Below are 25,921 nucleotides of genomic sequence, written 5' to 3' on the forward strand. Positions count from 1 at the left end.
CTCTCTTGTGATCAGCAGGCTTTTTTTTTTTTTTTTTAGTTTTTAAAGCCTGTGCATTGCCAAATAATTCAACCAGCAGGTTGCTACAGAATTCCTCAACCCATTTATTTTTTTGTATGAAGCACTGTGTATACAAACTGTTTGCAGATGCTAACCCTGCCTCCCTTCACATTGGAAGGTGGTGGATGAGAAAAGGAGGCAGAGCCGATAATTCCTAGTGTTCCAGAGTCCTAAATTTACATTGTACGGAGCCAATCTCAGGCATGTGTGTTGAGTCATGGAGTCAGGAATAACTCCAACAAGCCTCTGATATGGTGCAATATCTGCTCTCAAGTCCAAAGTTACCAAATCCTGATGCAGTTCAAAGGCTCCAGATGGTGCTAATAAGAAATGACTTATCCTAGAGGTTGCAGCTTGTAAAAGTGTATCTGACGCAACAAGGCCTTCTGCTGAAGATTTATTTATAATTTTAACAAAACATTTTTTGTTTTTCCTGTGAAAACTCCAATAGCCGAACGGAAGAGCAGTGAGAATGGTGGCAAAAGTCAATTTTGATCCTCTAATGTTTTATTTTAACAACAATGCAAAAAAAAATGCTTTTCACCATAACAACAACAATGTATCCATTACCATTTGTGAGTTACAACATTTTAAAGAACCAACTTATCTTCAATTTCCTCACTCTGCCAAAGGAGGATGTGAAAATATTCCTGTCTTCATTTCATTAAAAATATTTTTATATCAGGGGGCCTGGCTGGCTCAGTTGGTTAAGCATCTGCCTTCGGCTCAGGTCATGATTCTGGGGTACCCGGATTGAGCCCCACATTGGGGAGTCTGCTTCTCCCCCTTCCTCTGCCCCTCCCCTTACTTGTGCTTTCTCGCTCTCTCTCTCTCTAATAAATAAAGCCTTTAAAAATGTTTTTATAGTAAAACAAATATATAAATTTAGCTTTATATGGGAGCAAAAAACTCTATAGCTACTAATACAACTTTTCAAAAGATATTTTTAGCATTTAGTTTCTCAGTATCAGAAATGAGAGTTCTGTGATGCTGGTTGCCAGCAATGAAGGGACAGCATTTGGAAGCATGGCACTTAGTCTATGAGTTGGGGGGAGTAGGTTCACTTCCCCAGAGCCCTGGAAAATCTACAGCCTGAGAGCTGGCTCTCAGGCTGATGGGGTCTGCATTCAATACTTACAGTCGTGGTCATGGTTTCCTCAGTCACTACCTTCAGGGTGTCGACCACAGAGATGTAGCCAAGCCTCCGGGCAATGGCTAGGGCAGTGTTCCCATTCTGGCAAGAGGGAAACGAGGACAAGGAATTAGTAATCACTCCCCGGGTCTCAGTGTCTGTGTGCTTCCACAAGTTTCGCCCTACTGAACAGAAGGCGAGTGGTTCACTGGTCCCACCCACTATCATACACCAAACATTTTTCATTAGAGACATACCTTGCTCAAAACCCACCTAACCTGTTCCCACTCATGCAGCAGAGAGTTGGCTGCTACACATGGAATCCAAGAGGCTTTTTAACATTCTAAGTAATCAAGGGAACAAACATGTTTTTCTTGTTATATATGGATTTCCTACTAGGTGGCAATGGATTTGTAGTTTTTAAGTGTGAAACACTAATCACATCTCTCTCTCTGGATGGCTCACAGTATAGCTATCGTGTTTTGGCCTGAATTCTACTAAATGTGTGGCAACACTGGTGCACAATGAAAAATGTAAGAAGATTCCAGCATCAAGGTCCATCCCCCCCCCTTCTCTTAGCCTCCTCCCTCCCTCCCTTCACTCTTACCACAGTGAGTTCATTGGGGGAAGCATTGTTCTGAAGCAAGACGTTTATTATATGCGTGTGTCCCTGTTGAGCTGCTTGATGTAACGGCGTATACCCATTCTGCAGAAGGAAGATGGAAGAAATGACTCTTACTTCCTTGGGCACAAAATCAGTGACTTTGGTGGTGGATATGAAAGAGAAAAGAGTTTACCTTTGTTCTGGCATTAACTTTTGCAGAATGCTGGAGCAGGAAATTAACAATCTTGATGTTTCCATAGTGGCAGCCTACATGTAAAGGTGTGTATCCCATCTGTAATGATATTTTTTCAGAAAAGAAACCTCATAAGTATACTTTCAGTAACAGCTATCCTAAATAGAAGCAAAAAGTATTATTTAACCTGACTTTTTGAGCTGGGATCATTCTCCCCCTCACTTTGAATATATAAGATGCCCTTGATATTTCTCAGAGCTAGTGTTAGATACAAAAAATAATACCATGTCACATGTAAATAGTTATTGAACTCCCCAAAGTGCTTTCTTGCATCAGCTTATTTTATTCTCACACCAACTTTTCAAGAAAGGAAAGACACATGGCACAGTCAATAGCCTGGACAGACTGATTCAGTGGCTTCCTGATAAGGGAGAGAAAGAATGTCCTGGGGACAGATGTGCTCTAAAAGTATAAAATTGAGGTAGAAAACAACCACGAAGTGGCTAAACGCTAATTCCAGGCAGTAAATGATTATCAGAATGCATGACAGAGATGGGAAGCCCAGAAACACTAAAACAGTAGAGAGTGGTGGGAGTTCAGGAGGTCTGAGAAGTGTGACCTTGATCCAGGTATATACACTGTAGTTAGTCTCCTGCTTCCTCGCTAGAGTCCCATCATTTGACAAGAACTGATTTAGACAAAGCAGTAAGTTGTTTCCCAAATTAACATCCACTGACCCCTGAGGAACTGTAGGTTCTATCTGTCAAAAAAAAAATAATACCTTACATATATATAATTATATATGTGTGTGTATAATTATTTTTTAAAATAAGGATATCCCAGATACTTTTCCAGATGGCCACATTGTAACAGACATTACCATGCAATTTCAACATCTACAATTAATTCTGTTTACGAGGACACTGGCAGCACCAGGTTGGCAAAAGGGAGAGGACTGAGTTTTAAAAACATTCTCAGTGTGCTTGGTGGAGAGGGGTCCGTGTTGTCAAGGGTCTGTATCTCATGTATTTTGCACTATTGTATCTTTATGGTGACTCTATACTATAGACAGAGTGTTTGTCCCCCCCAAATTTACATGCTGAGCCCCAATCCTCAGTGTGATGACATTTGGAGATGGGGCCTTTGGGAGGTGATTAGGTCATTAAGTGGAACCCTCATGAATGGGATTCGTGCCCTTATAGGAAGAGACAGGAGACTGCCTGCCTCTCCTCTCTGCCCTCTACTGTGTAAAGATATAACCAGAAGCTATGTGATAGCCATCTGCAAACCAGCACGAGATCCCTCACCAGACGAGGGATCCACTGGCACTTTAACCTTGGACTTCCCAACCTTTGGAACTGTAAGAAATGACAGTTTGTCCACTCCACGGTATTCTTGTGATAGCAGCCCAAACTAAGACATGCTAGCAAATAGGTACATCTGAATTTGAATGCCCAGACCACAGCTGAGTGTGGAAGGCGAAGATGTCGCACCAGGGAGGTGCTGCCCAAGAGCTTACTCTGGTCAGATTCCCTTCCACAAACTGACTGTCAGCGTGCCCATGTGACCCAGACTCCCACCGATAAAGTTCACCATGACCGTGTATATGAGTCTGATTTATAACGCCTGAAGCTGCTCCACGCATGACGAAGGAGATCCTGTTTTGGTAACCTGAACTGACTTGCCTACTTTGCAGGCTTCTTTCTTGATGCTGAGGAACTCAGGATACTGCATTAGGACTCAGAATGTTGCTCAGTGTGGGAGGCATGAAAATAGCTTTCGCCAATCAGTTCTTAGTACAATTAGCTTAACTGAAGTGACATTATTCCCAACTTTAGTGGTAGAGGTTTAATTTTTAGAGAGCTAAAAACAATCAGAAAATAATTTAAAAATATAGCTATTAAAAAGCTTTTCAGTTTTTTTTTTTTTTTGTCAATGTGCCTAAGCAATGATACAACAGATTCCAAAGGCTGTTGTGCTAAGTCTACTAAGTAGATTTTCTAAAGAAATTGAATCATTTTAAGTATTTTAATACACAGTTTCTATTCATCCTCACAGCTTTCCATCTCACTCCTAGTAAAACCCTAAGTGATTATAATGGGCTATTAGGATCTGTCTGATATACCTTCACTATACCCCCTGTGCACTAAATCTCTGAGCTCATTCCTACTAATCTCTTCCTTGTTTGTTGTACCAGGGACATTGGTCTTCTTGCTGTTCCACAAGCATTAAAGTACTTTATTAAAGGGGCACTTAGGTGGCTCAATCGGATAAGCATCTGCCTTTAGCTCAGGTCATGATCTTGGGGTCCTGGGATAGAGCCCCACATCAGGCTCCCTGCTCAGTGAGGAGTCTGCTTCTCCCTCTCCCCCTGACCCTTCTCCTTACTCATGCTCCTTCTCTCAAATAAATAAATAAAATCTTTAAAAAATAAAGTATTTTATTAAAAAAAAACACATGTGCATGGATCAGAAGATTTAGTTTGCTCTTAGAGAAATCAGATCGGGGCTCTTCCATTCATTGAGGGCCATAAAATTCTTATATTAAATGGCACCTTGCACAAATATGCTCAGAGAGATGTGATTTGAGAAATTCTTTCCAATTAGCAGCAATCGATTTTGGAAAGACAAACTATTCTTTCTGGAATAGCTAAGAAATAATCACAGTTCAGCTAACTGAGCAGTGTCTGCCTCTTTTTTCCACTGTTGCATAGTTATACCATCAAGACGAGCAGAAGTTGTCTTCTCCTCTAGGCAATACTGAAAGGTTGTATTTGTGAAGGAAGAGCTAATAGGTGCAGACGGAGTATTCAGGCTGATGTTTCTGATCTCTGGAGCCACAGCACCATACCTTACTGGGTAGTAGTCAAGTGCCCCACACAGAACCCTTGGTCTTCTCCCTCAGCCAGCTTCCTCTAATCTCATTGAATGGTGCTTGTGATCACCCAGTCACAGGGGTCACATCCTGAGATTCTTCCTGAATTTCTCACTTTTCCTCATATCTTATTGTTCACACTTCTTTAAGTATCTCTCAAGTTTCTCTCTTGTTCATCAATTTCCCATCTGCTCCTAAGTGAAAGCCTTCTTTCTTCTCCATCCGGACCTTAGCTGTAGCCTTCAACTGCCCCTGCTCCAAACTCCTTTGACCAACTCGGTCTCTGCACTTTCTCCTGTCTGTCTAAGCTGGATGCCTGATCTTATCATTCTTCCGTTTAAAACCTTCCAAGGCTTTCCAATGCGAACAGGATAAAAAGCTGAACTTGCTTAGCCTGGTCCATAAAGGCCCTCTGAAATCTTAAATTTCTAGCAGCATATTGGGACATGCCCACCATTTTTTCCCTCTTGTTTCTATGATACTGAACCAGCTATTGCTCCCTTCTACACATTCCACCTTTGTAAAATAATTCGGTGAATGCCAATGTTTCTAAAATTATGTATTTATATGTGAGGTCAAAGTCAGGCTTTGTACTAATTAGCTATGTGACCTTGTACAAGTGACTACTTTCTGTTCTTCAGTTTCCTCATCTGTAATACAGGGACACCAATTTTACCCACCTTCTAGGGTAGTTGTAAGGATTAAACCAACTAATAAAGGTAAAGCACTTAATACCTGACACAGAGAAGATGGGTAATACATTTTGGTATTATATTATTCTATTATTTTTACCATCATATATCTTCTTTTCTAGATTAGAACTACTATGAGGGCAAGGAATATATCACCCTGTTTAGAATGTGGCAACTAGTAGGAGCTCTAAGAATGAATGTGAAATGAATATCAAATAAATTTTTTCATTATTTTATACACATTTAAAGAAATATAGTTTAACTATTAAGTTGCTAATCAGTACTGTTGAAAATCAGTGTATTTTGGATGGTTTAAATAAAATGCTTCAGGAGATTATCCTTTTAAAAAGGAAAAAGAATGACTTTATTTCAGCTAAACCACACTGAATATTAAACTGTGTGGCCAGCAGCACAATTTAGTCTGAACTGATTCAGTGAACTTCAAATACAGAGTTGGATGTGTAGAAGGTCAGCAAGCCAATAGGATGGCTGCAAAAGCTGTTACCAGGATATTCTAGTCTTTTCCCCATAAGAGAAAAGAGCTCTCAATGTTTTCATGATTACTATTTTTAAATTCAAGCCAATGAATTAAATGGTACTACACTTTACACCTGCAGGCTGCTTAGGGCTGTCATCCTTACCCGTAAGAATTTGGCATTTCATAGAATATAATAAACTTCATATTCACAAGTTTAGGAAGCAAGTCCCACAACCCATCTCTCTGCACTTCTGCTTTTTTCAGCTATGGAACAATCATAGCCTCAGCTTTTTTGGGTGCTATGATTTTGCTGAGAAGAAAAAGAAAGGGAAAGAATTTGTAAGAGGCAAAGGTGCTTTCTGAAGTGCATCACTTGTCAAAGGCAGGAAAGGGAACATGCTTCATAAATATTACACCAAGTACAAAACTGATTACTGACCATGATCTGAGTTGGGCTGGGTTAGGAAGAAACCCTGGTAGAGGCTGGAGACCCTTAAGCTCAGGGGCCCTTCTGTGTAAGAAGGCTCCTAGCACCATGCCCTGCCTCTCAACCTGCCTTGGACAATCAGTGCCACACTTCATGACTGAATTACAGTGTCTGCCTTGGATGCGCAGGGGCAAAAACATATTGAGAAACTTGACCCTGTCCATGCCTCCTAGAATTTTTAATCTGTAAAGGAAGCAGCAACCAAAAAAAGTGTTTAAGTCTGTTTGTGTGTATAAATGAAACAACACAAGATGAATATATTTGCCATTAATAAAATAAAGACTACAAGCTAAATTCAGTCTGATTCTTTTTTTTTTTTTTTTTTTTTTTGAGAGAGAGAGAGCATGAGCATGATCGAGGGACAGAGAAAGAGGAAGAGAGATAATCTTAAGCAGGTTCCAGCATGGAGCCTGACTTAGGACTTGATCCCATGACCCTGAGATCACGACCTGAGCTGAAATCAAGAGTCAGATGCTCAACCAACTGAGCCACCCAGGCACCTCTAATCTGCTTCTTTTATCAGAATTAAAAATGCTTTTATTTTCAAAATGGAAAGTAACAAGAAACCACTCAGCTGCTACCAGTGCCTTTACTGTTAAATAATTAGTTACTAGGAAAGCACTGAAGGCTAAGGATGATGAGATTTTTTATAATGGGAAGGAAATAGAGTGAAGGGATTGCTAGGTAAGCTGGCTACCGATGAGGCCATGGAGACTGCACAGAAATTCCAGAAAGGGAATTGAGTGGGAATGTGCCTACTCTTCAGTTCCACCTAGGGCAGCCCTGGCCAGGGACAATGATACTTGCTTTACTAATTTGACACAGAGTTTAAAACACAGACAGGATCTTGCCTGGTCAGATCTCTTTCAGGCAGCTCCTTTTTGATAGAACATAGACAGCATGGATGGAGCAGCTACAACCATAGAGCCAGACAATGTCCAAAGCGTGTATTCTCCTTGGGGCTGTTCCTTCTGTGCCTATCTGGTAAATCCAGTCTGATTTTGATGTCTGAATACCTTTTTACTTGGCTACTTCCTGGTGATACTTCTATATATTTTAGTAACTTCAGTAGGTTATCAATGCACCTCAGAATCTCTATTATACATGAGATGTTTGTATTCACAATATTTAATAAGCATTCATTTTTTGCATCAAAGTATGACACACAGAAAGAAACAAGAATTATGTTTTAGAGTAGATAAAACAAGTTTGCTATGAAGAAGTAACAAAATTAAGTGCCGAAAGAAAATGCTTCAAGAAATGAGATTCATACAAAGTCCTATCTCTGATGAAGACACAAAACAGCCGTTTTTCTTATCTGAGTTTGAAATTGCAGCATTATAGGATGTTAATCAGTATTTTTTTTTCTTTTTGAAGGAACTGTTTGAGAGAGCGAGAGCAAGAGAGAGAAAGAGATGCTAGCAACCACACATGCCATAAGGAATTTAGCAAGGGAAAAATAATTGAATAAAACTTACTTTATCCTTTTTTATAGACTACATCTGAACAAAGTTAAAGGTCACAAATCACTGATAAATTTTTCTGTATGTGTTAAGTCAGTCACAAAAGCTAAGGAACACGATTTTACACTCTGCCCCTGCAAGACAGATCTGTCGTAATGGGGATCAATAGTGTTACCACGGGTGGGTACTTGTAGGCAGCTGGGATAAAGTGCCTAGGCCACTAAAGATAAAAGCATCTGGGACACTACAACTTGGTGTCCCTGGCACAGATATATGTTTGAAATACTATGTATAAGAGATGTGATATAAAATTTGTTCTTCCTCTCCTATCAAATTGTTTTTGTTTCCATACAGGAGTCATTAAATGATGCTTTATATGGGCACACTCTGTCTGTATACCTTTGTCTGGGCATCCACATTTGCCCCTTGGTTTACGAGGACTTCGGCCACATTCACTCTGTCTTCTTGAGCAGCCAAATGGAGCGGGGTCAGGCCACTCTGCAAAAGATTCAAAGTACAGTCATCTTAGAGAAGGGAATGTAGCACACATAGGCATGTTTGAGCAACAGTTTATGAATTCTAGGACAGGAAGCCTGGAATTCTTGTTTAAAACTATAGGGAAAGTTTACGTATTAGCACCATCACAACATTGCTATGTGTAGGCTTAATTAAAAATTTCAAACATATTCAGAAGTGGAGGGAATGGACTGAACCTTGTGTACTCATCACAAACTCAGCAATTAGGAAGGTTTTCCTCATTTGCTTCATCCAGCCCTACTTCCTGTTCATTCTTTTCTTTGTGGAAGTATTTTAAGGCAAATCCTAGACATTATATCATTTTATTTCACTTCTTTAAAGTCTCTAGTTTTAAAAAATGAACACTGAAATATGTAGTAGGAAAATGATATAATGTCTGGGATTTGCCTTAAAATATCTCCACAAAGAAAAAAATAACTAAATGAAGAAACAAACAAAAAGCAGTAACAGGCCTGTAAAAACAGAAAACCAACAGATGGCTGCTAAAAGGAAGGGGGATGGAGGGACAGGCAAGATGGGTGAAGGGGAGTGGGAGGTACAGGCTTCCAGTTGAGGAATGAACAAGTCACAGGAATAAATGGCCCAGCACAGGGAATAGAGTCAATGATATCATAATAGTCATGTGACAGGACAGAGATGGGAGCTACACTTGGGTTGAGCAGAGCATAATGTATAAACCTGTCACATCATTAAGTTGTACATGTGAAACTAATGTAACATTCTGTGTCAACTCAAAAAAATAAGTAAATATTTACCAAAAAAAAAAAAAACCTAGAGACTTTTTTTTTTTTTTTTGTAATACTTGAAGGAATTTCAATATGTTACCATTGGCACTGGCATTAGCAGAAATTAATAGAAAAAGTAGTTATGAATTAAATATGATGATAAATTAACATATGATGATAATATTTTCCTATCACATATTAATACCCAAGGCTGATCAATATATCTGCATGTTGCTTCTGGGGAAGAAAGATGGGCTGGGAAATTCAAAAGGAATCCAATCTCATGAGAATTTCCAGGTCATTTAGATGGTATTATGTATTTAATGAGACTGAATATTTGAAGCTGAATATTTGAAGCTGAGTCTACCCCAGAATACGCAGGCTACCTGCTTGTTTCAATGGTCAAGAAAAATCACCAAGACTGTACTCTGCTTTAAAAATCCTCTGTAGCTGTTAAAGTGTCTTTTCATGAACAATATTTGAGAGAAAGTAACTTGGTGTTAGTGCTTTCAGATTGTTCTCTTTCCCCTAATATGAGCACAGAAGTTAATCTCTATGCTCTGGAAGTCTTTGGTCTCTTCCTCTAGCATCCATGCAATGAGAACCTCAGCTGTCTATAGGTCAGAGGAGAGGAGCGAATCAGAAGCAGTAGTAGCAAGAGCACAGAGCCCTCTTGACGCTGAACATTATTTAATCAGGGGTTGCCATTCCCTCAAACAGATGATAGGACTCAGGAAGAGTCATTTGTTCTTGACTTTTAAATACTGTTTACAGGATTTTGGAGGAAGCCTACTCAAACTGAGGAAAGAGGAAACATGGCTAGGAGGGAGGATATATTCAGTTGAAATCCAAGAAAAATAAGCTAGGGTCCAAAGTGGCATCCTCCAAAACTGACACAATCTGAGAACAAGGTCCCATGTTCTACTTTATTGATTTACTAAGTTTTTACCTTCCTTCCTGTTAGTTAACATACAGCACTCTATTAGTTTCAGGTGTACGTGATGGTGATTCAACATTTCCACGCATCGCCTGGTCCTCATCATGACAAGTGCCCTCCTCAGTCCCCTGTCCCCCTACCCCCTCCATGTTCTACTTCAGAGGAAACCAATCTTTTTAGTCCTAATATTTTATAAAAATGTCATGGTCACCTATCCTAAGTTAAAGACTTTTCAAGACTTATGAAGATTTTTTTTACTGAGCAGTTCTCAGCAAAGTTTGGGAAATGTCTTCTGGCAGGTACCTTACCCTCTCATGTTCCTCTGTCTCTGTTCACGCTGCCCCCATGGGATACCAGCTCTACTGGTGACATGGAGTCACTTGCATCTCCCCTGAGCTTCACTGGCCCTCTTGTCTCTCAAAGTGCTCACTGTTACATTTATGTGCACATCTTCTATGTGCTCACCTCTATTAAGAGCATCATGATCCTGCCTTGAAATTGTTTTCTGGTCTGTCTTCCTCAAACCACTGTGAGCTTGCTGAGGCAAATACTGTATCTTTATTCTTTATACAACCAGCGTCTAGCACCTAGCACTTAATCATCTACTGAATGATTAAATCAGGAGAAAAAGCAAACACCTCTAGGTAAAATAGGATAAAGAAAAACTTATGTTTATGTTCACAATTTTCATTAAAATTTTTTTAAAAATAGCGTGATGGTTAAAACAGCCCCCTTTGACTTCAGAAGACACCTGTTAATCCTTTATAACGTTTGAACCATGGCTCATTTTAAAAACGGCCTTAACTTGAAACAAGAGAACACCACCAGCTCAGAACATCAACAGGCCTGCTTAATATTCTATTAGCGGTGCAGAGGAATGGAGCTACTCATGATCTGTAGAATCTGTGCGGGAAGGTGGGAACATTGAAAGCAAAAGGTGACTCAAATCAAATGCTAGCACTTCATAGTCATGGGGGTTTATGGTCTCATTTCCTTAAGTGACCAGGAACTGCTGGTGATGAGTAAGAAAAGGAAGAAGCAAAAGCAATGAAGTGTTTTAGTTCACCATCAGTTTTCACAAAAGCTAAATCTTTCTTTTTAATATTTATATTTTTAGCAAGGAAATAAAATCTAGTGTTAAGTGGGGAGTTGGGACAGGGAGGTGTTAGAAACTCGGGCCGTCCAAGTCAAACTGGCAGAGAAGTGTCTGGACTTCTCATGAACAATGAAGTTCTGCTCCTGTTCTGTTTCCACATCAGGGCTTATTTAATGCATTATACAGAACACAGGCACTGAGAAAGGAAGCAATGATTTACAAATGCTTTCATATTAGACCATTTCTAGGTGTTGTGAAATTCTTGCAACTTAATCAAGCATGCTGTGCTAACGGGAAGCCAGCTGATCTGCTTTTTAAAATTTCCCTGGAAGTATCTCTGCTCATGTCAAGTTTTTTCAGGAAGGTGGCTGACAACGTCCAGGTGGCCTTGGTTTACTGTGTCACATGTCCTTAGAATTCCCTTGCCCATGTCCAGTCTACCAAAGCAAACACTGAGGAATTCTGAAGTATTCTCAGTCTAAAAATTTCTATGACTTTAAGGTGAATGTAAGGCTGGATATACATAGCAACTAGTTGAATGGGGGATTTTATTTTTTTATTTTTGATTTTTTAAAAGAAATATTTATTCATGAGAGATACACAGAGAGAGGCAGAGACACAGGCAGAGGGAGAAGTAGGCTCCCCGCAGGGAGCCCGACGTGGGACTCCACCTCTGGACACGAGATGACACTCTGAGCCAAAGGCAGACAGACACTCAACCACTGAGCCACCCAGGCGTCCCTTGACCAGAGGATTTTAAAGAAAAAAAAAAAAAAGGTCACATTGTACTTCGGTATCGAATCTACCGAAAACATTCACCTATTAACCATTGTTAAGGCCCCTATTGTGTCTGAGAGAATAGTGAGCTGTAGTATTCTGGGCTCTTAAAATAGACTCAGTGAATGCCAGAATGTACATCAATTTGAGAAGACCAGGTCTTCTACCTCATTAAGATAAGTTGAATTTTATAGCAAATTATCATAAGCCTGGTCTCTATATTATAGTCTTTGAACCCTCCAAACTCAAAAGCTCAAAAAAAAAAAAAAAAAAGAATCCTGATTATAATGGCTATTCAAAATTGCTCTGTGATTCCTATGAATGCAGAGACATGCATTCCTAAAAGGAATGTTTAAAAAGAAAGATATGAGAAAATCAAACTGTTACATCAGGAAAATATGAAAATATGAAAAATCTGCAATTATCACAAAGGATTTTCAAAATACTAAAACTGAAAAGAAAGTTTCCCTGTTCTCTTACATATGATTTCCATCCACACGATTTATTAAATTACAATCTTGGGAATTCAGATTCGTGCAGAATAACTTTTTCCCTAAATTGTGAGAGGTTCAAAATTAAGACAACTATTCCTTTTCTACCTAAGAAGAAAGTATTGAATGTTATCTTAGTTCATCTTGATGACATCTCTGTGAAGTAAATATTTTGTCTTTGTTTACTAGCGGACAAAATTGAAGCTCAGTGAGGTCACATAACTTGTCCAATAAAGTTATACATCAAGTAAGAGTCAGGCTTAGGATTCATACCCAGGAGATTCAAAGCTTTGGTTATTCCAAAACATAGGCCACATACATGAAAAAAAAATACATTACTTGTTATTTGTCATCATAAAACTATTGCTATCTTGAAATTCTACTCCTATAGCTGAGCTATGGCTGTGTTATCACCAACTGGTAAAGAAGAAGCCAGGGAGTGTGGATTATCAGGAATTTGGGGGCACTCTTGCAGGCTTTTGTATTATCTGAAGGGAAGACTTAGAAACATCTGTGTTTTGAGTTAATCTCAAACTTAGGTATTAATAAACAGTTCGGCAAACAGTTCAGCAAACCCATATTCAATGAGAGGTAGTAACTTCATTAAAATGTCTCAGGCCAGTTGTGGGCTGGATTTTTACCTTGCTTCACAAAATTCTTTAAAAAGAGTGAGGATGCCAAGTATGAAGGCAGAGGAGTTTGAAAAATTTGGGGAACAGAGGCCTCAGAAGTTCCTTGAAACTGCCAATTTACATACAAAGACTAACAACCTTTCCAACCTATTTGAATAAAATAGTTACTTTAGATTTATGTTAATAAAATGAAGTCTCTGAAGGCAGTACTATTTCCAGTATCTGTAACCTGGAACTTAAAACGGGGATGGGCAAGGAGGACATGCCCCCAAAATGTTTGCGGACTAAATCAATGGGCTCCAATTTACAACTTACTATTTGGTAGGTTCAGGTGAGGTAACAGTGTTGCTCTTTGAATTAACACAGTTTCCTATTATTTTGAAAAACTTTGTGGACTTCATTTCTCCAGCTATATGTCATTCAGTTGTAAGACTTTACAATGATTGATTTACCATTCTCTTACTGTTTAAACATGTTTTCTCAAAGTTTTTGCTATGATAAACAACATTTTGGCAAACATCTTTATGCAATGTTATATTTTGCAAATTCGATTTGACCTGGATTTTTCATGCTTTTTAAGCAACCTTTGTGAGAGGGAAGGTTTTGCTGTACGTTTTGTAGAGAAAAAGAAAGGTTACCTTATTGCTCAGGTTCACATTAGCATTTCTGCCAAGGAGCAGTGACACCATGTCCACGTGTCCTTCCTGAGCTGCGAGATGGACGGAAGCAATTCCTTGCCGGGTAACCGCATTTGCATCAGCACCATATTCCAGCAGAGTCGTCGCTATGTCCATCTGGTTCTTTTTGGCAGCAATGTGCAGCGGAGTATAACCATTCTGTCAACACGAATCACTTGGTCACATGCCCAGGAACGAGATAAAAATGTGTGCAGCGCACTTTCAAATAGTATGCATCCCTTTCTAGTGATTTTCTTCGACGGTTTAAAAATTCCGAATCACATAAGCAAACTGATAAATCAGACTATGTCATTACTGCATTGCTCTCATGGTTCCCACATTCCGAAGCTGGGGAAACAGACTATGGACAGTTTAACGCATGAGAATTGGAGTTCTGCTGGTTTTGAAAGGAATATGGAGTTCTTTCCTACAGGTAGTTATGTTGGTAGGTGCTCAATAACTACTTGCTTTATTTAAATTGGTAATGAGAGGAAGCCCAAGTAGGAAACACAAACAATATGGGTATGTCCAGAGCTATTATTCTACCTTTAAGGTACCTTTAATGGTTCTTTGTTGCTAACAAGTTGAAAAATTTAATGTTCGTGGTAGTCAAGATGCTATAGTCTATTCTCATAGCCCTTTTGTTTTATTGTCATTATTTCTTTTTAAGTAGGCTCCCCGTACAGGGCTTGAACTCACAACCCTGAGATCAAAGCCTGAGCTGAGATCGAGAGTTGGATGCTTAACTGACTGGACCACCCAGGTGTTGTCCTCTCACAGCCCCTTTGCCTCTTTTACAAAACCCTAGTATCTATGTTATGCTTCAGCCAAACTGGTTTCCCAAATAAGATACAGCTCATGTTTCTGTTTTGCCTCCCTCTATCAAGAATGTTTTCCCCCACCATGTCCTTGGGGTCAGCATCTTCCAGCTGAAGTTTCAGTTCAAGGGTCATATTCTCATGAAATATTTCACCTCCTCCTTCTCCTATACCTACCCCGACCTGACTGATTAGTCAAAGTCCTGGGGATATTTAGTGGTGCTCTTTCCTTTCCACACTGATTTTCTCCTACAAATTAGTTGAGAGCAGGTATTGTGTCCTATCTGTCCTCGTATCTCTACTAGTGCCTCATGGTGACTGGAGAATCATTGGAATTTGAGTCAGGCTTACTAGAACTTTCAGAACATTCTGGGATCCTCATCTTGGTTGACCCTTGGTGCTCAAGGTAGAGGTGACCCAAGTTTCTCTGGTGAGTTGTTAATTTAGCTGTGCCTCAGGATCCTTCAGAGTCCTTTGCCCTGAGAAAGAAAGGTCTCTTGTGCTAGGTAGGGGACATTGTCCTGTCTTACAGTCATTTAAAAGAAACACAAGATTATACTTTGACTTGGGCATGAATCTGACTATATAAAATATGCCAATGAAAAATTGGAATGATTTTTGATGGAAAAGGAGACGTAGAGAAAAAAATAGAATTCATGGATTTATATTTGGGAAAATGATCCAAATCTAGACAACTACCAGACACAATATTTCCAAGCAGTACAGATGGGTCAGAATCAACACAGAGAACAGTGGGGACTGTTGCACCACTGCTAGGCCAGCCTACTGCAATCAACCCTCATATTTTAAGTCATCGGCATGTCCTAGTAGGACAGTGTGTCTCACCTGACAGACACTCTTCCTATAATCAATTGTAGAGGATTTAAGCTGTTGGATATCACCCCACACAAGTGGAAATGCTGCTTCCAGACTCTTCTGAAACCACCCTCTGCCTAATGGGATGGACCAGGGTAGAAGATTTTACATCTCTATTTTTAGTTTTGACCTATTGCCATCTGGAAACCCCAGCTGACCTGGGAAGCATTTGTCCCTCTGCAAAGACACACCCTAAAGAGACTGCCTTCAGAGCCAAATGTAGAGCTTGGACTGAGCCCAACTCTACAGCAAGTGACAGGAGGAGGAGGTCTGTTTTGCTCCCATCCCCACCCTGCGTAAAAGACAAAATTCACAAAACAGTGCTAAAATAGGACATCTGATTAGTCGATATGTCTAACACTGGCTAATCAGAGTGGTAGCAGAATGATAGTCTGAGTTTAGCTTCTTACCATGCATCTTATTTCTTTTTGCTTTTGCTATAGACATAACCTTCACATTAGTCACCTTTCAACTACCGAAGGCAGGTCAATGTCCTCTCCGAGGTGACAATCCTCTTGATCACTTTTAATTCTACCCAAAAATCCTAGGCCCTAAAGAACACTAATCAGGAGAAGCTCTGGTATCTCTGTAAAGCATGCTGATTTCAGACAAGTTACTCATTATTACTGAGGGTTTTATTCTGAGCTCCTTACCTAAGCTATAAAGGAAAATATAAAGCAAGGGAAAAACAATTCATGGTATTATTGTAGAATGGGAAGTTCATCTCAGAAACACTTAAAACATATTTCAAATAACAAATAGTTCAACTTGAGACCTATAAGAAATTTTCTAAATTCCCTAAGTGCTTTTTAATTTCTGGAAAGTAAAATGATTCTTACTGGTCACCCTCAACGGGACAGATGCATTTATCAGAAGAGAAACAAAACAGTGAGAGATTCAACTACAGAATCATCTTAAATACTTTTTTCCTCTTGATGTAGAAGCCATGTGTGCTTTTGCATTTCAAGAGGAAAACAAAAGGAAATGCAATTTTAAATGACTCAAAGTAATATATTTATATCATTCTTTATATTTTTTCTAAGAAATTTCACAATCTCAGTATCAATAGATACATTGCATATTTTGTGGAAGAGATATCTGATAAGTAACAAGTTAAGGCTCATTATCCCTTCTATGAGTGCCCAGGTTATGCCTGAATTCACGCCAATCCTCCTTTTAGTGCTGGGCCCTGCCTCAGGAAATAGATCTGGCTAAAATGGATTACAGAAGCCCATCTACTTTTTCAGCACCTTCCCTCCTCCTCCCCCATTACAAAGTCACACCGTGTTTCTAAGACATGTATGAGTAAGAAGATATGTTCACAATTCTACAAAAGAGAAGAAAAGGCAAGAAAGCATCACATACCCTAAGAATGGAGCACAAGAATAGAGGAAGAGTTCACTGAAGCCACTGCTGTCATAGCCACATGCTCAAATCGTGCCTTACTGAGGCTCTGTCACTCATTTTTCAGAAATGCCAAAGCTTCCCTGGGACCCAGGAGGCTATTTGCCTATGCTATATCCATTCTCCCTCCTTTCTTAATAAAAGAGCCTTGGCATTGGGCCGCACTGAAAACTACACTTCCTAGCTTCCCTTGCAGGAAGGAGTGGCCGTTGAGATGTAAGGAGAAATGGGTAGGTGGAGCTTCTGGAAATGCCCTATTGTCTGACTTTCTTTCCTGCTGGTTGCTTAAAAAGAGGGCCTGGCAGTCTGAGCAACAGCAATCTCTCAAAGGAAGGTTAAAAAAAAAAAATACACATATATCTTCCCTTAACACTCTGGAAACACTGACCCAACACCAGCAACTGCCCACCTCCAGACTGTTTATAACATGAGAAAAATGGAGCCTCATCAGCTTAAACTGTAGCTAGGTGTTTTCTAGTAGATGAAGCCAATCTCTAATTGATGAAACGGCTTTGCTTAGGATCAAAGTCTAGAAGAAGCTCCTGATGAGGTTCACTGCCCCAGAAAGTGGGGATGATTGGACATGTGGCACAGATGGCATGACTGAGGCTCCTACTAAGCAAGGATGCTGTGGCAGCAAGAATTAACAGCAGCAAGAATTAACATTTCGTTAGAAAAGCCTGTGTCCGATTGGCTGTAAAAGCTACGCCTGAGACTAAAGGGCTACTTCTCTACTCTTTGTTAAAGATGTCTTGCAGACATGGAAACATGAGGTCTTGTTTGACAAATATAAAGCAGGAATACATCAACTACTAGCCTATTTCAGTTATTCGTGGACTGAAAGACATAACGGATGGATGGAAGGGTGGACTGCACTCATTTTGCTTCACTTACTACTTTATGACTCTTTCAATCCTAAACTGCTTGGCACTAGTCTCAAAGTTATTACTCTCATGTAAGGAATGAAGAGTTTGCTTGTTATTTACTGGTTGCCTACCAAGAACCTGGGTTTACTGTAAGTGGCCCAGGCTCAGAAGGATATTAAAATACACTGAAATGAAATAGACAATCATTAAATTTCACTGTAATTTTTTTTCATTTTTTAAATTGTGGTAAAATATACATTAGATAAAACTTACCACTGTCACCATTTTTAAGTGCATGGTCAATGGCATTAAGTACATTTCACATTGTTCTCCAGCCTTACCACCAACCAGCTTCAAACTGAAACCCTATCCATTAAACATGAAATCCCAATCCTCCTTCCCTTGGGCCCCTGGCAACCAGCATTCTACTTTCTGTCTCTATATGACTGAAATACAATATTTGTTCTTTTGTGTAATTGGTTTAGTTACTCGGCATGGTGTCTTCAATGCTCATTCATGTGATAGCATGTGCCAGAATTTCCTTCCTTCTGCAGGCTGAATAATACGCCATTGTATGTATACGCCACATTTTATTTATCCATTCATTCTTCAGAGGACACTTGGGTTGCTTCCACCTTTTGGCTCTTGGGAATAATGCTGCTATTCAAATTTTTGTTGTTGTTGTTGTTTAAATATAAAGCTTTACCAAAAGTCAGGTATGGCTTTATAATAGAAAAAGATGTTCACCAGGACCAGAAACTATGAGGAGAGAGCCACATTTAAATGAAAAGCAAATTTAGGGGTATGATTCTGAATTACAGATTTCACTGGTATAATTCTGGAGAGGATGAGGCAGGAGATAATTAAGACATATAGGAAAAGAGGCTCTGAGGAGAAATACTTGTCAAAGATAACCTACTCTCTAAAAGAAGATTCCTAAAAACTTTCTCTCTTAAGGTCTCCAAATAATCTAGAACAGCCTGCTCAGATTTGATTACAACAGATTTAATGTAAACCCTAAGTTAAGTGCTATAGCTGCTTCCCCCAATGGGAGAGAAAAAAAAAACCCCAAAGATGTAGAAAGCTCAAAAGTGCTAAAAGTTCCTTCAACAACAGTATTCAGTAAAAGCACTGGACAGCATTAAGTTGGAGTTTTGTATCATTCCAGTTTTGTTAGATCATAGCCACCTGCTCAACAACAGCAAGTGTACTAAAAGTAAGCTCGTCTTTATGGACTGCCTCACAAATCAGAATACCAGGATAATTAGGAAGCTGTATACTCTACGTATCTCTTTTCTCAGAAATAAATGTGGGTTGTCTACTGTTCAAAAATGCCCCAACAAGAGGAATAAAGATTCCCCTTAGGAATAATAAAATCATAGAAATAAAACCTCCCAACCTATTTTATTGAGCAGAAATGAACGACTTGAAGGCAATGTTTTATGGCCAGGAAAATATAACACATGTTTTATAACTGTGACAAATCCGACTTCCTTACTACCTCAGGCTGTGCTTATGTTTTTAATTGGGCTGAATAGACATCAAATTCTCTTCCTCCATGGGCCCCAGGAAGTCCTGGATTTTTAAGGAGAATCAACTGGCAAGTGAGGATTTATTGAGCATCTACTACACCACTTGACCGAATAGCTGAGGGCACAGATTTCCCGAGGAGCTTAGATTTCTGTGACTGGTGGTGTCTGAGGTGCAACATGAGCAGCCAAGTGGGTGCACACAGAGATCGGTGGACACTGCCTGTCAGCCTCCCCAGGCTGGCCAATCCCAGGTACCTTTGCGGCCGCGTGAGGTGAGGCTCCTTGGTCCAAAAGCAGGAGGGCCACTTTCTGATTATCGTAATGTGCAGCTACATGCAGTGGAGTTAGCCCGCTCTGAAAACACGTGCAGAAACAACAACCAGAGTCAAAAGTGTCTTAACACCAGAGGCCTAGATTTAGGAGATGGGATTAGTTTGGGTTCAACACAGAGTATAATCTATATTCCGGTTTCCACAATGCTTGGACCCCAGCATTCACCTCCTATCTCCCAAGTGATCTTCATCCTATGAGACTTAATTCTGGACTAGTGGTAATTTAGATGGCTGCTGGTGAAGTAGCAAGTGCTTGTTTTGTTACCGTGGAAGTGGCCTGCTATAGGGTGGTCAGCTCCATACCTTCCCAGCAGCATCTGGAGAGGCACTTTTCTGTAGCAGGAGATTAGCTACTTCTAGCTTCCCGTATTTTGCTGCCACGTGAAGGGGAGTAAATCCTTTCTGAATAAAGAAACATAAAAATAATGAACAACAAATGATACAAAGGCATCACTTTCCTGAAACTGATGAATTATTCTAATAATGAAGAACAGTTAAGCCTGCATTTAAGGACAAACACTGGAAGAGAACAGCTCGAGTCTCCTTATCAACAAGGAGGAGCAGAATATTTACTCTCTCTCTGTTGACTGAGCCACAACATGCCACAAATTCTGGGGCTACTCAGGCCAGGATGAAGGTGGAGAGCTGAATCTGGGGTTTATCCTAGAGCTATTTTGGGATTTCACATTTTAGGAAGAATAGGCTACTAGGTCTCAGGCCCAATTTGGATTTGGAGAACTTGGGAAAATCCAGAAAAGTCTGGACCCTCCATAATCTTGTATCACCAGACTGGAGCCTTTCTCACCCTCTTCTCCAATTTTTGCATGTATATACATATCTTTATGCATGTTCCCATCCTCAGGAGTGGAAGTCAAAGAGTCTCTCATCTTAGCTACCATAGGTGAACTGAATAAACATGATTCTAGCCCAATAAATATGCAAGAGTTGGGCATTCAGAGTTGAGTAGCTGCTCTTGCTTGCTACCTACTCCCACAAGGGTCCGGGCATGCACTATATACTATTATGGAGGGTCCTAAGCATGAGTCAGCAGTGGAAGGGTCATCAGTACATTTGATCTCATGAGACTAAAGCCAATTAGAGCCAATGGGCAGCTGGTATGGTGGAAGGGCTAGGACACTCAAAACCTCATCAGCTATTACTCTGTTTCACATATTAAATGAGAGACTGTGCATCTCAACTCTACTGAAGAGCCTAAAGAATCTCAGGGCAGTGGGTGGGAGTTGAGGCAGTCATGATCATTTATTCAACTATTTATTTATTTATTCAATTTTTCCAACTATTGTAATTGCCTTGTGCATTGATCACACTTCTCTACACCCAAATAAGAGAGTGAAACACCCATTTCTACTTTCTAAGACATGTCATAGGCCAATTCACCTTTCTATCACATTTGCTAGGTGTACATAGTAACACCAAAAGGTGAGCTCTAAATTTTGCAATCTGCACCTACAGAGCAACTGAGTGGTTGGTCATGGCTCTAAGGCATCAGAGTTGAGATTTTAAAAATTATACAACAGAAACATAGGAATAACAACAAACAAAAATAACCCAAGAAAAATTCACCTCCTGATTTGAAACTAATTTGTATACTTGGACTCAGCAAGAGAGATCTATGGCTATGTTTTTAAACCACCATTTAAATCTATCATATAATGTGCAAGAAACATCTGACTCTAGATGTCAATGATGCTTCATTAGAAGATAATGGACTGAGAAACTCGAAACAAACACACATACCCCAAGTTACACTGTTCCCCACCCCCACCAAGGCTTTGTTGACCATGTTCATGACTACCCTGGGATCTCAAGTATCGATGTTGTTATATAGCTTTGTATCTATTGCCGTGCTGGGGGTTATAAGGAGGATGGAATTTAGAGAAACACAGAAGAATTCCAAGAATCACTTCCATACCTTTGTTGTTATAGATAGAGATGCGCCATGATCCAAAAGGAATGCAGCTACATCCTCATGTCCCTCTCGGGCCGAAAGGTGGAGTGGGGTGTACCCAGAAGTCGTGGCTGCATTTGGAGATGCTCCTTGCTGCAACAGCTGTTGTACTATATCTGCCTTCCCCAGTCGGGCAGAAATGTGGAGTGGGGTTTGGTCATCCTAAATGGCAAGGTAGAAATACAAGGCTGACTAGCTGAGAAAATAATGGTGACAGTGTGAAATATTCAGCAAAATTGGCTTGGTATCAGAGGCTACATTCAACTCTTGGAGTCAAGCCATCTCATTTATCTTTAATGTTCAGAAAGATGGAGATGGTGGATCAGAGCACTGTAAATACCTTTGAGTTACCTATTAGTATGAAAAGTATGAAAGGCAGCTCTGTCCATAAATTTTCCTCACTACCACTGCCATACTTTACCAAAATTTTAATCTCTACTGGTTCCTTTATTGGGAGAAAGGGGATACATCCTAGTAAAACTCAAATAACTGGAAAAGGTATTATACCTCTACCAGGTATAGACTTGCATGAAGGCTCCCAGACAAGAGGACTGAAAGCTAGCCTACCCTCTGCTTGTAAAGCTGTACATCCTGGCATGGGCTGCATCTGCAGAAGGGCACCTTATCATAATTCGCCCCCATGCATGAGGCACTAAATCTTGTATCCTGAGGGTCTTATCCCCAAGGGGGGAGAAGCATCTTTTCTTAGTTTTCCCAAAGATGCCCTGTGGTGGCCATCCAAAGGGAAATCCCACACTTGAGTGTGAAGAAATTCAGGTAAGTACTTTATGTAGAGAAGGTACAGAGAAGAGGCTGGAATACAGGAGTCAGCTTTGAAAAGCTAAGTAGGATGAGGGTCAAGGCCAAAGTAAGAGGATCTATGTAGGAACTATAAGAGGAATTGGAGGAGCCCCAGGAAGAAGAATACCAGAAATAGATAATTGCCACAGAAATAGATAATTGCCACAGAAAGATCTCTAATTCTACTACTGTCACCACCACCACTAACCATTTGCTGAGCACCTACATGTCCTAGGCTTTGTGCTAAGTACTCCATCTACATTAATTCATTAATCAGCTCACCAATCTTATCACTTGCAACTATCAATATCCTCAGTTTTTGTATGAAGAAACTAGAAAAAGAAATGTGCCCATAGAGATGTTAATTAATTTGCCCAATATTACACAGTTAGTAAATGGTGGACCAAGATTCAAACCCAGGCAGTCTGGCTGAGGAAGTCAGGTTCTTAATCATGATACTTACTGCTTCCTTGATGAAATAAGGACCATAAATTCTGTCCTCCATTTCAGCTTATGGGTGAAACCATTCCTTTGATACAATGCTTGATGTGTAACTAACAACACTCAGAAAATGTGAGGTTTCCTGTAATCCATGCTTGGGTACAGCCTTTCTAATCCATTCTACTCTACTGATGAAGCAGATTGAACCAAGATCTTTAGAACGGAAATGAGAAAACTGCAATCCAGGGGCCAAATCCTGTTGCTGCTGGAGTTTGTAAATAAAGATTTATTGGAACACAGACGTGCCCACTTGCTTATGTAGTATTGTCTATGGCTGCTTTTGCTCCAGAACACCAGAGCTGAGCAGCTGTGACAGAGATGGTGTGTCTGGCAAAGCCTAAAAATATTTACTCTCAGGCTCTATTCAGAGAAAGTTTGCTGACCTCGGTCTCCAAAATTCTCTGTAAAATCCACCAACTGGCCCCACAGTACAGTGGACACTCCAAGTGTGTGTCTGCTGCTCAGAATGGTACAACCTTTGTGCTCATCTGCAGATTTTATGCTCACTATGATCTAGTTGTGTTTGTTTCCACATTAGTATGTTTGTACTAGTTACATTACTACTTTGTGCTATATTCACACTCATTACTTTAATTATACAATCACACAATATGTTAGCAGGTAAAATATGAGTATTAAAGGGAAGGCTTAATTTTTCCCTAAGAATACTAAGTTGAAAGCTTTGGAGAGCTTTGATAAAAGTAGATAAAAAAAAATAAAACAATTGTGGTCAAATTAGATCTGGGTGAGACAGCTAAATATGTTGGGGGAATATTATAAAAGTCCAGAAATGATTTGCATGCAAACTGCTTCATACATGTCTTGTTTCCTCTCTACCTGAAGCTAGAAATTGCAGTCCATGTAAATAGATGGCAAATAAATGTATATTTGTATATGAAGGTTAGATTACATGGTTAAGGCATTTACATATTTATTTACGATTCCTGACCTGAATTGCCATTTTGATAGCCAGACCACCAACTACCCATCTCAATAGTGACAGATAAGTGGGTTTCTTCTAGAAGCTAAATACCAGGCAGAGGATGAAGCACTCCAACTCTAAGTGAAGGCAAATCCCTGGAACCATTCCAGTTCAACTCTCAGGGTTTATGGCTTCACAACTTGTGAAGAAAAAGTAGAGTTCCTTTTACCTTTTATGGCTGTGACAAATGACACGTAAGTCAACCAAAAGAGTTGAATCATGCATCTGAATTATGCTAGTTCTAGAAGCTTTGTGTCTAAGACCTTCTCTATGGAGTGTGAAGAACTCTGGACGAAGGCTAGGTTTGGTTCCAATTCTGTTAGGGGGCTAGCAATATGCCAAGGACACAGAGTTCTTTCTGGAACTAAGTTCTTGTTCCATTTAATTTTGTAAAATAATTGAATGGACAAATGTGTAGGGATTTTTTTTTTTTCAATATCACATGGATAGAGACTTTTGTCATTACTTTATAAAAGTATCCCTGGAAGAGAGCATGCATGTGTTTAAAGGTTCTAATAAAACCAAGGGTTTTTTCCTCAACAGCACATGCTTTCATGTGTTGCACATACCTTGGCTTTCGCTTCTACCTGAGCTCCGTCTTGTACCAGGTACCTCACGACTTCGGCTTGGCCAGATCGAGCTGCCATGTGCAGTGCTGTTTCTCCTCTCTGGGGAACAGGAGCCAAAGGCAATTAACGGCAGCTCTAAAGAAGGGTGGCATGTTTTATTTGCATAAAGCTTGTGATGGAGGGCTTTTTTTTTTTTTTTTTTTTAAGTAAAAAATAGTCCTAAGCATTTCCTTGTTGAAAATGAGGAAAGATAGGAAATTCAAAACACAAGAAGCTCACATCCACCAGATTCATGATGGAAGGACTGGTTTAACACTGGGGAGTCCAGTCTCTGGCAACATCAGAAGTGTTGCTCCATGTGGCAGGGTTCCCAGGGCTTGAAAGGTGAATCCCCCGAGAGCCAAGCAGGAGAGGAAATGAGCGGAGGAGGGCAGCTGGGGAGTGCTCCACGAGAGAGCCCCACACCTTGCTCAAGGGAGGCCACAGCCACCTGACACTGAAGACTGCTTCGGTAGCTGGGCAGGATGCCAGCCATGTCTTGGCACACCTTTGTAGTTTTCAAAAGCAGTGGCAGTTTGGATATTTGTGTATACTTCTTATACCTGGACCACACAATCCAAATTGCAACGAGAACAAAATATAAAAACCCAAATCTGCAAGGGCAACGTAGATACCCCTGAGGTCCAGACTTGGCTGGTGGATGCTGGTTTGCACTCTCTGCTTTACTTCAGCAGACTAGTATCCTGGTCTTTGGACAGTCTCCCATGGAGCCATTTCCTTTGTCACTGGACTCCTCCACCCTGACCATGCCTTCATTTTCACCAGAGAATTTAATTCAGATTTCCATTCATTGATTTAATAAAAAATGGAAACAACATAGAAAACATGGGGAGATGGAAACAAAAAGTCATAGAAATCAAATATATTCTCTCACACCAGTGATACCCACCTAAAAATTCCTTTAATGAATAAAACCTTGCTTTACAGGATATCTGCCTCCATGGAAGGATATACAAAGACACATTTCACATGTAACTTGTTAACTATGTTTACTGGAAAGGCATTGGGGTATAGTTTACCATATTATCCAGGGTTCTCTTTATGAAGGGAGATATTCTCTCTCTGGCATTAGTAACAGAAAAGATTATGTGTCAGTTGAGAAGCTGGCCTGTTCCTCTCTTGTGGTTGTGTTGATTGGGGCTCCCAGAAGAAGAGAGCCTTACTGAGGCCCACTCACAGGGTGAATGTGCAGGACCTTATGGCTTGTTCTTTCTGTGCCAGGATATGGTTCATTTGATTTTTACTGCTTTGGTGGTCCTGAGTCCCAGGCCTACCTGCTTGTTCTTCTGCTTGTGATCTGTTATGCTAATATTACTACGATGTCAAACTTAAAAGTCCTATAAAATAATGTCAAAT

At 40.0% G+C, this 25,921-nt stretch overlaps 1 protein-coding gene across 14 annotated transcripts in view; it reads right to left on the reverse strand.

Annotated features, from left to right (window-relative positions):
- Positions 1-25,921, reverse strand: part of ANK3 (ankyrin 3) — a 662,261-nt gene that overhangs the window by 124,212 nt on the left and 512,128 nt on the right. For 11 of the 14 annotated variants that reach the window (XM_072823184.1, XM_072823187.1, XM_072823185.1 and 8 more), the window contains 9 exons: positions 24,506-24,604; positions 21,617-21,814; positions 19,987-20,085; positions 19,607-19,705; positions 13,817-14,014; positions 8,383-8,481; positions 1,990-2,088; positions 1,800-1,898; positions 1,199-1,294 (listed from right to left, as the gene is read on the reverse strand). In XM_072823184.1, coding sequence (XP_072679285.1) covers positions 1,199-1,294; positions 1,800-1,898; positions 1,990-2,088; positions 8,383-8,481; positions 13,817-14,014; positions 19,607-19,705; positions 19,987-20,085; positions 21,617-21,814; positions 24,506-24,604 — 1,086 coding nt within the window. The remainder of the gene's footprint in view (positions 1-1,198; positions 1,295-1,799; positions 1,899-1,989; positions 2,089-8,382; positions 8,482-13,816; positions 14,015-19,606; positions 19,706-19,986; positions 20,086-21,616; positions 21,815-24,505; positions 24,605-25,921) is intronic. The other 3 variants (XM_072823191.1, XM_072823192.1, XM_072823190.1) reach the window with 1 other exon arrangement.

The sequence above is a fragment of the Canis lupus genome, chromosome 4, assembly GCF_048164855.1.
Source record: "Canis lupus baileyi chromosome 4, mCanLup2.hap1, whole genome shotgun sequence".
NCBI lineage: Eukaryota > Metazoa > Chordata > Mammalia > Carnivora > Canidae > Canis > Canis lupus.